The 12,469-nt window shown below is 45.8% G+C and overlaps 1 protein-coding gene across 1 annotated transcript in view; it reads right to left on the bottom strand.

The window, feature by feature from the left end:
• The window catches only part of LOC310772473 (receptor activity-modifying protein 3), a gene marked incomplete at both ends in the record, with an annotated part of 92,399 nt that overhangs the window by 5,996 nt on the left and 73,934 nt on the right, over positions 1-12,469 (bottom strand). The window contains one exon of the mRNA XM_083632297.1: positions 12,071-12,236. Within this exon, the coding sequence (XP_083488423.1) occupies positions 12,071-12,236 (166 nt within the window). The remainder of the gene's footprint in view (positions 1-12,070; positions 12,237-12,469) is intronic.

Below are 12,469 nucleotides of genomic sequence, written 5' to 3'. Positions count from 1 at the left end.
CTATGTGACGCTATTGTATCTGACAAACGCTATTCATATCCTTATAATATCTCGTCCATAAATTAACGGGAATCCGTCTAGTCTCCTCCGGGCTGCCTCGGGCAGCTTCGGTTTCCTCATCCAGGGTCTGTGAATCCAACAGAGGCATTCCTCCTCTGTTCTCGGCAGTGCATCGCTTGTTCGCGCCTGGCCTGTTGTCCCTCTCCCTCTCCTCGTCCGCTCTTCAATTTCAATTAGCTCTTCATCCGTTGTTGGAAACAAGTCGATAGTCACGGGGAAATGGGCCCGGTGTGTGGGTGTAGAGTTGGTTTGCACCCTGTTTCGTGGACCAGTTTGTGAAAAAAACATGTTGAGCATGTTGTATAACCAGATTGCTCAACCAGTTTGTCGTCAATATGTTTTTGGGAAAATATGGTCATTCATCAAATTTATGTTCCATAAGATTGGGAAATAACACTGAAGGCCAAAAATTATGTTTGGAGGATCATCTCCGGAGACTCCAATCATCTCAGAGACTGTGTCTCTGAGCATTGAGCAATATTCTGTTGAATGGTTTTGTCCTGAAGCAGTAGAGCCAGGTCACGATGACACGATGAGCTAAGTGACATTCTTGCCAGGAAAATGTGTTTTGACTGACCAAGAGTGTATAAAACAGGGCTTCACTAAGACACTGTTGGGGCTTTTACACACATGCGTCGCCTTCTGTGAGAGCATCCTTCTGCTCTCACAGAATCTATCATCTGTATCATGCTACTTTTTGAGAATAAACCTCACTTTGGAGAAACGATACTGGACTGACTTCTCATTTGAAGAACATTGCATTTCATACAGATAAACCATATTAGGGTTTTCATGTTTTGTTTTGAGAAGAGGGGGCAGGAGCTCAGGAGTGGAGCTGCCCGGTTACAGTTAGGCCGTGTCAGGAATTTAATACCCGACAGGTGCGCGGTGATTCCTGGTAGACAATAGCCAGGTAGACAAAGGAGTCAGCAGGAAACTCACGAGACTTCAGCGGGACTTGGGGCGAGAGTTGGATTCACAGACCCCGGATGGGCCTAGGTTACAGATCTTGGCATCTTGGAATGACGTCACCCACTGGTTGGTAAGGCAATGAGACTCTCATCCAAAACCTTGTCTGAACATGGAGCAGTAGACCAAAAGTTTTAGTTCTGTCACACCAATTTTGTTTGATCACATCAATAAATGGGCAGATGGGCAGTTTGTCCCCATTCTGAAAAAGATCTGCTCCTACTTTTGACCAGGGTCTCTCAGGGAACTCTGTACGGAGCAATGTCTCTTTGAAGTTGGTTATTTGGCGGGCACACACATCACAGTTTTCTACTTCCTTTTGTAGCTGTTTGCTTAAGCCCGGACACTACACTGACTGCCTAGCCCTCTCTCTGCATTTGGTGACTCCAAGGTGTCCCTCATGCAGTTTGCACATTATGTCAGATTGGAGTGATTGCGCTATCACGATTCTACTGCCTTTCAGTAGCAGGCCATCTTGCTATTACGGCTGTAATATGTGTGGCACTCTGTACTTATCTGGCCACCCGGATGGGAATCTAGTCTATGGGCTAGAATTGCATGCCGCTTCTCTGACTGGGCACTGCCGGTGACTGTGACCTTTCATATCACGACACCTCTTACACTGTGAGTGTGATTGTCCAGATGTCCTTTTCCACGGCAATTTCTTGCCTGGCTGTCCTGCTTGTGCTTTATTTTGTCCGTGTGCTAATCCATGTCCCTGTGAAAATTACTTTTCACCATTTCTTGCTGCTTCTTTATTTGTTCACTCTGACGGGCTCTGGTAACTGCCTTCTGGAGAGTAAATTCAGGGTCCATCTGCAACTGTTCTGATAGTCTTATCTTTCAGGCCGACCACCAGACGATCTCTCACCATTTCATCATGTAATGCGCCATATCCACAGTGTTCAGACAGACAATGGAGTGCGGTAATAAAACTGTCCACAGTCTCTCCCGTTTTCTGCCGTCTGCTGTTGAATTTGTCCCTTTCAAAAATTACATTTCTTCGGGAAATGAAGTGAGAATCCAACTTTTCTTTCACTGTATCGTAGTCACTGTTTTCTTCTGCACTCAATCGTAGTGAAGTCAGTACATCCTCTGCTTCCTCTCCCATGGTGTAAATTAGCCTATTCACCTGCTTTTCATCTGATTGCAACTCCAACCCAGAAGCGATCCTGAATCTTTCAAATCTTTTCAGCCACTTCAGCCATTCCTCTGACTTTTTTTCTGGTGGTGGTACCTCAAATCTGTCCATCGTTGTTGTCTATGAGCCTTGAGCTAATGTTAATACGCTGTTAGCTTCGGCTAACGCCACTGTCACACGCAGACTTTTAATCGTTTCCCCGTTGTGCAGATTACAGGCTCGTTAGCGCTGTTCGGTAAAGCCAACCGCTGTCGCATGGCTTTATCCTTCTGACACCATGTTCTGTTATCACCTATAACTTATAGAGATATCTAGTAATGAGTTGACAACGAGATGACTTCCAGTCTGACAGTATGGATGCTGTCAGTTTATTAAAACACTCGGCCCACATGGAAAGGTTTGTACCTCAGACCTCGAACACTACAATACCGACATCCCCTCCGACATCCCGTGCTCTGATGGACACACAAAGTCACTTATAGAAGTGGCTGCACCGCGTAAAAATACGCCTGAAGCACAAAGTTGTAAGTTTAGTGACGTCACCTTAAGCTGAGAACACATACAGCCGATTAATGGGCTTCGGCCATGTCTGGGCATCTGTCGCCTTAGTATTTGCGGGCTGTCCGACTCCGTTTGCTCTAGTCGGCTTTGACAGCAGCCGTTGATGAGAGAAATCACTCTGATTGACTGGCCAGCTGGTGAAGAGAGGGCACACAGAAAACGCTCTGCTCATTTTCCAACTTCATCCCATCTGATAATTCCCATACACAGATATTTTCACGACGACGTGCCTTCAGGAAAGTCCCTTGAACATGTCACCCCATGATATCACCCATTTAGTGTGGTTTCTCATTATTTTTTCACCTCCACCTCTTCCACAAGTAAAAGACCAGACAAGGACTGACATACGCCAGTGTCATTTACAACTTTTTTATCAGACATTATTCTCGATTAGAAGTAGCTATATTACCAGTGGCGGCCGGTCACTAGAGGGCGCTATGGCGCCGTCCCCTCTGCCAAGGGAGAAGAAAGTCCACCTTTAACAAAGCCTTAAACATAGTCTAAATTAATTGGATAATGCAAAATAATTATAAAAATAATAATGCCTACTCATACAATGTGCCTGGGTAGTCTATCTGTGCCTGTCAGCATTGCAGCAGGCCCCAATCTGTGTGGGGGAGGATGCTGCAGTAGGTGGAAATTGTTTTGTGTTGGTGAAACATTTGCTGTTATTATTAACTAGCAATTTCACGCGCTCGATTCCTAGGCTCACCCGCTGTGCAGCCTCGCTTGCCATGTGGTATAATAGCCTCAGACTGATGGCATCACTAATGACATCATCCCTGATGACATCATCACATAATTTATAATAGCCTCACCCAAGGATGACATCACTTACTTTACTTTACTTTACTTTATTTGTTTATTTGGGAGGGACAAAGCATAATTAATGAACATGAAGTGTAAAAAATGCCGGATTTAGCATGAGGCTAGTTTCCATCCGTAGTCCCCAACATAAAACAACATAAGAACAAGGATATAAAATCAGAGCAACAACACAGGAAACAAAGTGCATTAAAATAAAGTGCATTAAGAGCATTAAAAGTGCATAGAAAAACCATAAACAATTTACAAAGTTGCGTATCAGTGTGTGCGTGTGAGTGTGTATGTGTAGGAGTATGTACGTGTTATGGATGAGTGAGAGGTTGCATATATGTTGTGTGTGCGTATGTACTTGTGAGCGTGTAATCGTGCGTGTGTGTGTGTGTGTGTGTGTGTGTGTGTGTGTGTGTGTGTGTGTGCGTGCGTGCTACAAAGTGCAGCGTGTGTCTATAAGTGATGACATCATCACTATCAGCCTTAGGGCAATTAGGGCAATTCATCTGCCCTAATTAAAAAATCTGGCTGTCAGGTCACCCACACGGGTGCTCTTTACACCCCCTGAGTTTCAGCCCAATCACGCGTAAAACGGCATAGCTGTGGCCGGCCAAAATTCTTGAAACAAACAACAGACAGAGCCCACATTGCCAAATTTATATATAATAATAGATAGATGTCTATGGAAAAATAACCTTGCAAGCCAGCTGGATTCTCTCGCGCGTCAAGTAATGGGAAAAAAGAATGGCAGATGAAATCTCTTGGTGTATATGCATAAACCGGAAGTGGGTGTGACTTCGTCTCTCTATGGCTTGTCTGTTTGGACAGATGAGCAAGGACAGGAGTTGCAGTCCAATCTTTTATGGATAGATTAAACTGGTTTATCTGGAAGGAAAAGGATCATAATTCCTAAATTCAATAATTAATAATCCAACATAGGTCATTTAACTTCAAACACAATTACGATGTAAACTAGGAATGAAGAAATAACCAATCATAAACTCCACAGCATCTTTAATCTGACAGCGATGGATAATAGCAAATTATCATAAAGAATGCACTGACATCCCGTCTCCCCTCCACTGAGAGCAGCACGATTGTTTACCTGTAATTGTTAATCTGGCTCGGTCGGGCGGACTCAGCACTTCATATTAAAACCGGCTATGCCGAGGCGTGCATATATTGATGATGAGCGTATGATGTCATCTGGTGCATAGCGACTTCCTGAGCAGCCAATACAAATGAGTGTATGATGTCATCTGGTGCATAGCGACTTCCTGAGCAGCCAATACAAATGAGTGTATGATGTCATCTGGTGCATAGCGACTTCCTGAGCAGCCAATACAAATGAGCGTAGGATGTCATCTGGTGCATAGCGACTTCCTGAGCAGCCAATACAAATGAGTGTATGATGTCATCTGGTGCATAGCGACTTCCTGAGCAGCCAATACAAATGAGTGTATGATGTCATCTGGTGCATAGCGACTTCCTGAGCAGCCAATACAAATGAGTGTATGATGTCATCTGGTGCATAGCGACTTCCTGAGCAGCTAATACAAATGAGCGTAGGATGTCGTCTGGTGGATAGCGACTTCCTGAGCAGCCAATACAAATGGGTGTATGATGTCATCTGGTGCATAGCGACTTCCTGAGCAGCCAATACAAATGGGTGTATGATGTCATCTGGTGCATAGCGACTTCCTGAGCAGCCAATACAAATGAGTGTATGATGTCGTCTGGTGGATAGCGACTTCCTGAGCAGCCAATACAAATGAGTGTATGATGTCATCTGGTGCATCACGACTTCCTGAGCAGCCAATACAAATGAGTGTATGATGTCGTCTGGTGGATAGCGACTTCCTGAGCAGCCAATACAAATGGGTGTATGATGTCATCTGGTGGATAGCGACTTCCTGAGCAGCCAATACAAATGGGTGTATGATGTCATCTGGTGCATAGCGACTTCCTGAGCAGCTAATACAAATGAGCGTAGGATGTCTGGTGCATAGCGACTTCCTGAGCAGCCAATACAAATGAGTGTATGATGTCGTCTGGTGGATAGCGACTTCCTGAGCAGCCAATACAAATGGGTGTATGATGTCATCTGGTGCATAGCGACTTCCTGAGCAGCCAATACAAATGGGTGTATGATGTCATCTGGTGCATAGCGACTTCCTGAGCAGCCAATACAAATGAGTGTATGATGTCATCTGGTGGATAGCGACTTCCTGAGCAGCCAATACAAATGGGTGTATGATGTCATCTGGTGCATAGCGACTTCCTGAGCAGCCAATACAAATGAGTGTATGATGTCATCTGGTGCATCACGACTTCCTGAGCAGCCAATACAAATGAGTGTATGATGTCATCTGGTGCATGGCGACTTCCTGAGCAGCCAATACAAATGGGTGTATGATGTCATCTGGTGCATAGCGACTTCCTGAGCAGCCAATACAAATGGGTGTATGATGTCATCTGGTGCATAGCGACTTCCTGAGCAGCCAATACAAATGAGTGTATGATGTCATCTGGTGCATAGCGACTTCCTGAGCAGCCAATACTTTCCTTGGAAAAGAGTTGGCAACACTGCCGGAGGCTGCCGTTGTACCTTCTGTGGGAGTCACAGAGACTGGAAAGTACTGCAAGACAACTTGACATTTGAGAGTTTAAAAGTCACCGCACATTTTTAAGTAGTTTTCTGTCATCTCCTCTGCCTCTGCGCTCTGTGTTTGTGATTGCATTTAATCCCAATAGAGTTGTCTAGTGTTGATCTAGTGTGGCGTTTTCATTCTAGACCCAGAAAGAGAGCGAGATCGGCTGTCACTCCTGATTCCTTGCACAATAACTCACACACGAGAGGCTAAAATCATGGCAGAAATAACCAGAAAATACAAAATTTTCTAGTAATCGAAGCAACATCCACTGAGGGGCACTTTACACGAGGACGATTTTGTATGGAAACGGGGAATTATTTTATCATTAGTACCTCCCTTTTAGACGGCGACGGCGAATTCGCGCTTAGGAAACGACACATTTTGGAACCACCCTCCAGAGTGAAATTGTTTGAGACGCTTCCCGCTGAGCGGGGCTGAGGGCTCCATGTAATCGCTTTGGAAAGGTACATTTCAGAAACTCTGACGTGCCTGTACACACAACACACGCGATTACGCCATAGCCGTGCGCGAGTTGGCAACCAAATAAAACGTCAGTATGAATGAAGTTTGGCAACATTCAGAATTAAGCTACACTGCGGCCAACTTCAGTTACATGTTCAGAACGTTACTGCTGCGAGGAGCCGATGGCTGTACCCGGTCGGCATTTAACGTTAGTTACAAAAGCACGTCGACAGTGTTTTCTCACTGCCAGTAGCCTACAGTAGGGTTTGACAGATCACAGTCAGCGCTCCCGGTCATCGCTGCTCGTTAAAGATTTCCAATAGGCGTTATTCTGATAAACTGGTCACATATATGTTACATTCTCACCCGACAAATATTAAAACTTTAAAACAGTTTGGATTTTTTTTTAGCTTGAAAAAAGCTTTTTGGCAAGTCTAAATGACTGCGGAAGGCGGACTCTACTTCTGTGTTTAAAAACTGGAAAGACGATTACGAAATTACGTCATGCAGCAGCGTCCTTGTATGGGCAAAGAATAAGGTGATCACACTGCCACCTAGCGACCTGGCATGTACATTACGGCGTTTTAAAAATTCAACAGCGCTCATGTAAACAGGGAGAAGGTGTGAAGGAAAAGGTGTGAAGGAAACGCTATTGTGTCGTTTCTTTCAGAAACTGTCCTTGTGTAGAGGGCCCCTCAGTCAAACATTCCGGGAAGAGTGACACCCCCCACCCCCCCTCTCACCACCCGCTGTTTCTTCCTCTTCTGTCCTCTTTCTCCATATTTTCTTTTTGACCTTTACTTTGGTGCGGTGTTGTGTGTGTTTCAGAATCAGAATCAGAATCAGAAAGACTTTAATGATCCCCGGGGGGAAATTGGGATGTCAAGAAAATTGTTAGGGGTTAACTGACTTACTCCCACCTGGAGCTTCCCAGTCTGCGATTGGCGGACTTGTCTTTCAACTTCCTTGAGAGAGCCGGTTCGCCTCCCGTCCATTTTTAATCTTTCTCAAACCATAACGCTAACCTTAGTCAAGTTGTTTTAGTTGCGTAAATATCACCGTTAATAATTTGCTCATATTCGCTCACACACACACACACACACACACACACACACACACACACACACACACACACACCATCATCAAGAGTCACGGACCCTTCTTGTTGCCAAGACAATACGTACTCATACCGAAACAACAGAATATGTTGATTTACAATAACTAAGTATGTCGTTTTGGGAGTTATTGTAAATCGACATATTCTGTTGTTTCGGTATGAGTACGTATTGTCTTGGCAACAAGAAAGGTCCGTGACTCTTGATGATGGTGTGTGTGTGTGTGTGTGTGTGTGTGTGTGTGTGTGTGTGTGTTTGTAAGTGTGTGCGTGCATGTGTGTAAGTGTGTGCGTGTGTGTGTGTGTGTGTGTGTGTGTGTGTGTGTGTGTGTGTGTGGTGTACGACGTTGATTTACATGACACTGTGTGGGAAACATGCACATTCTCATCAGTAGCTCGCTTGGGGGGCTGGAAGACACTGATAAGGAGGGAGAGAGAGAGAGAGAGAGAAAGAGAGAGGGAGGAACCAGAATGGAGCGAGAAGGATGGGGCCTAGACAGCGAGGGGCCCCTGTGTTTGAACAGCGCTGACCCCTGCCGAGCTTCCTCTGTTTGACAAATGAGCCAAGCCTCTCCGCTGCAGTGATGGCCGCCGGCCCAACGAACACTCAGCAAACACCACTGTTATTGTTTCAAACGAGAGCGTGAGTGTGTATGAACCTCAAACATCCATTTCTCTCTGTAGCCTATTGATTTTTGGCCCTAAGTGACTTACAAGTCCCTGGAAGGGCAGCCGGAGCCAATGCAGCGTGGTCCTGGCTGGGCCCTTTGTGATGAATACGAACTGTCTGAGTCACTGTCAGTCGCTGCCTACACCAGATGCTGCTCTAATGTCATCAAAGCCTTTTCCAGCAGCGGCTAATGACAACTAAACAGCCATTTAGGAAAGCTATCCTCATTTAGTGCTGGGCTTATTTAGTTCCTCCAACTAGGAGGAGGTTGTTATCGGAGTGTTACTAAAGCAGCCATGAAGGGACAGATGGCGAGAGGACAGTGAGAGGCTAACATCACTGGGATAAAATCACATTATACTGGATAATGATGCTGTTCTTTCCAGGCTCTGGAGAGGCTACACTCATCTAATCCTGTGTGTGTGTGTGTGTGTGTGTGTGTGTGTGTGTGTGTGTGTGTGTGTGTGTGTGTGTGTGTGTGTGTGTGTGTGTGTGTGTGTGTGTGTGTGTGTGTGTGTGTGTGTGTGTGTGTGTGTGTGTGTGTCCACACACGTGCGTGTGTGTGTTAGGGCATTCATGACCTACTCCCAAAAGGTAGTCGACTACAATAGTCACGGAATATGTAAGGGTTAATGCACGACGAGGTGTCCATTATCACTTTTTAAGGGACGACGTGGAGGCGTGAACCGTCCGAGGCGAAGCCGAGGATGGTTTGCCTCCGCGAAGTCCCTTAAAAAGTGATAATGGACACCTCAAAGTGCATTAACCCGCTTATACCATGGTCACTTGCCAAAGAAACAAAACAAGACCATTCATTTATATTTCCATGCATTTTGCAATCAAAATCTAGTTTTCATAACCTTGAATATGAGTTGAGAACCGGCGAGACAAAATAGTCCCCTCGAGATTAGGCTATCATGGGATAAAATGGCTGCTTAGTTTCTACACCTGGCACAATTCTAGAATCAAGCTAACTAATAATTTGGCCAATTGTAGCCTATGTAACAACATACAAAATAAAACGGCAATGTCTAAGAATGCAACGCCATGTAACTGGGTCGTTTAAACTCGCATTCCAGGGAATTGCGTTAACGTCTGCGGGTCTTATAAGACGTAAATGGCGCGAGGCAGGAGTAGAGTGAAAACTATCTGCTTTCAGTATGTTGGAGTCCAGGTATGTTTTGTACAAGGACGTCTCTCAGTGTGCAATCCCGCACCGCATCGTCAATACACGTTCGCTAATAAAACTGCTTGTTTTGCCATCTGCGGGAAGGCTCAAACTGTCAATAGTGTTTGGCAACATGGAAACGACTCTATACATGACTATTATTCTCCAGGGTTTACTGTGGGACAGAGAAAATGTGCGTATGAAGAGGCGAGAGGAGAGAGAGAGAAAGGAGGACAGCACAGCGCTGTTGACACACACAGTGCAAGCTTCCCTGCTCCTCTCTCTCTCTCTCTCTCTCTCTCTCTCTCTCTCTCTCTTTCCTCGGCTGTTCACGCCCATTTTCTCTGTCCGGAGAGTGGCTCATAATGGCTCAGAGCCGGCTTCTGTCAGGGGAGGGAAATCTCCGAAACGAAAATCAAAATTGTAAATAAGAGTTATTTTTGATAAACTGAGCACACAGGGGTGATTTAAATACTTACTTTGACCGAGTCCATTTTTTTCTCAACTTAGAAAATTGTCATATTAACCCTTAACGGGGGTATAGAGCTCAAACAGCTCTCTTGATACCACTGTGAAACTATGGCGCATTGATATGAACGGTGAACAGACCATTTAGCTAGGTGTCCATTATCACTGTACAATATCACAAAATAATGGACACCTTGCAGCCAATCAGAATCGAGTATTCACCCAGACCATGGTATAAATATATATGTGTGTGTGTGTGTGTGTGTGTGTGTATATATATTTATATACACACTAGGTATCTCGCCTGTGCAGTGTGCGAGCCCGTCCTGCAGCTCGCATTCGTAGTTTGTGGCCTTGCCTGCCCTATTGCCGCAATGTCTCCCTCTCTCTCTCCCTCAGTCTCCCCCTCTCTCTCTCTCTCCCTCAGTGTCTCCCCCCTCTCTCTCCCTCTCCTCTCGGGAGCGTACCTATGTTCCCCGGGTCCTATATTCCCCGGGTCCTATGTTCCCTGTTTTTGTGGGACCGGGGAACATAGAACCCTTCCTAACCTCCCCCAGACCCTAACCCAAAACCTAACCTCTCCCACCCCTCACGCCTAAACCTAAGGTCGGCATTGCGGGTGGTCGGCATAGCGGATAGACACCCCAAATGTTACGGAGAGTGTTAAAAACGGGGAACATAGGACCCGGGGAACATAGGACCCGGGGAACATAGGGATGACCCCCTCCTCTCACTCCCTCTGCCTCAGTCTCACTCCCACTCCTCCTCTCCCTCAGTCTCTCCCTCTCCTCTCTCTTCCTCTCCCTCTCGTGAGCTTCCTCAGTCTCTCATGAGCCTCAGACTTAGGCATCACTGATGACATCACTGATGACATCATCACTGATGACATCATGTCATCAGTGTGTGTGTGTGTCTCTTGTGTGTGTATGTGTGCATCACTGATGATGTCACAATGCTCGATTCCTAGGCTCCCCCGCTGTGCGACTAAAAGGAATTTTACTCTGCGCTGCGCTGCGCTGCGCTGCGCTGCGCTGCGCAGCACAGAGATTATGGTGCGCTCAAGCGCAGCGGGGGTATTTAGTAAGAGGTGCTTTTAAAAGCTCTTAGCGCAAAGTATTTGCGCACTGCTGATAGGATAATGCCATCTATCCCCACATTTTTGCGCTGAAACGCCTGCTTTGGCATGTGGCACGCCTATGTCCAGTACAATTATAACAGGCATGCGCTTGTGCACGCCCCCAATTTGCATTGCGCACGGCGTTAAACAAGCGCAAACACTAAATTAGCACTTTTGCGAAGATAGGGCCCTTCTTCTGTTATACCAACATTTGTTCCAAAAGGAAATAAATCATAACATTAATCAAAATGTTGCAGAAACATTAGCTAATCAACACAGAGCTGCAAAGATCAGTTCATCGGATAATTTCCCTCGTATGACGATGTAAAGTTGCCCAGCTACGGCAGCTCGGAGTCTGGCTGCTAGGAGCTGAGATGACCGGCTCCCCCCGGTTCCTCCTGATCTCCGACAACGAAAATCCGATTTCCATAAAGGTGTAATTTTGATAAACTGACCTCATAGTGGGAATCCACATGGTTACTTTTGGTGAGAGAAAATTTATAGAGCTTAAAGTGCCATATTTACAGAGCTAGAGAGCATTGATTGTATATAGCTAAATCCACTACGCACTGTCCACAAAGCTAGCACCAACAGCAGCTGCATCAAAAAGTTCAGAGGGGCGGGGACCTCACACACAACAAGCTAACTGTGCAGAATGTGGTCCAGTGATTTTACACTCAAAAGAATAGACTGAGAGGAGGTGGACTCGCAGTCTCCATATTTCTTTTATCTCAGTGGTCTTTGTGGCTATAGCGTACCTCATAAAGTGTGTGAGGTTGCACCAGTACTGTGGGTCTATGTGGCTTGAGCGTACCTCATAAAGTGTGTGAGGTTGCACCAGTACTGTGGGTCTATGTGGCTTGAGCGTACCTCATAAAGTGTGTGAGGTTGCACCAGTACTGTGGGTCTATGTGGCCCATGTCCCTCTTGAAGTGCTCCCCACAGACCTCCATCTCCCACTGCAGGTGGGACTCGTTGCAGGGCGGGGCCTTGGTCGGGGCCAGCAGCGTGGGCTCCACACTCACACCGTCTGTGGCTGAGGAGGCAGCAAGCAGAGCACAAAGCATTCAGTATATTGTATTTTACATATATTCTCATCTTCTTTCTCCATTGTATAGTATTGCATTTCTCTTGGTATTTGTAGAATGTCTCACTTATTTCATAGCTCATCTATTTCTTCTTCTTTTTTCTTTTCCCCCCCGGCTGGTCGCCTGAATAAAATGTCAGTTCATATTTCTGCAAACCACTGATATGTTGAATGTCAACATT

The sequence above is a fragment of the Poromitra crassiceps genome, assembly GCF_964638095.1.
Source record: "Poromitra crassiceps genome assembly, chromosome: 2".
Lineage (NCBI taxonomy): Eukaryota > Metazoa > Chordata > Actinopteri > Beryciformes > Melamphaidae > Poromitra > Poromitra crassiceps.
Note: the sequence above shows the minus strand (reverse complement) of the source record. Positions and strands in the feature narration are given on the sequence as shown.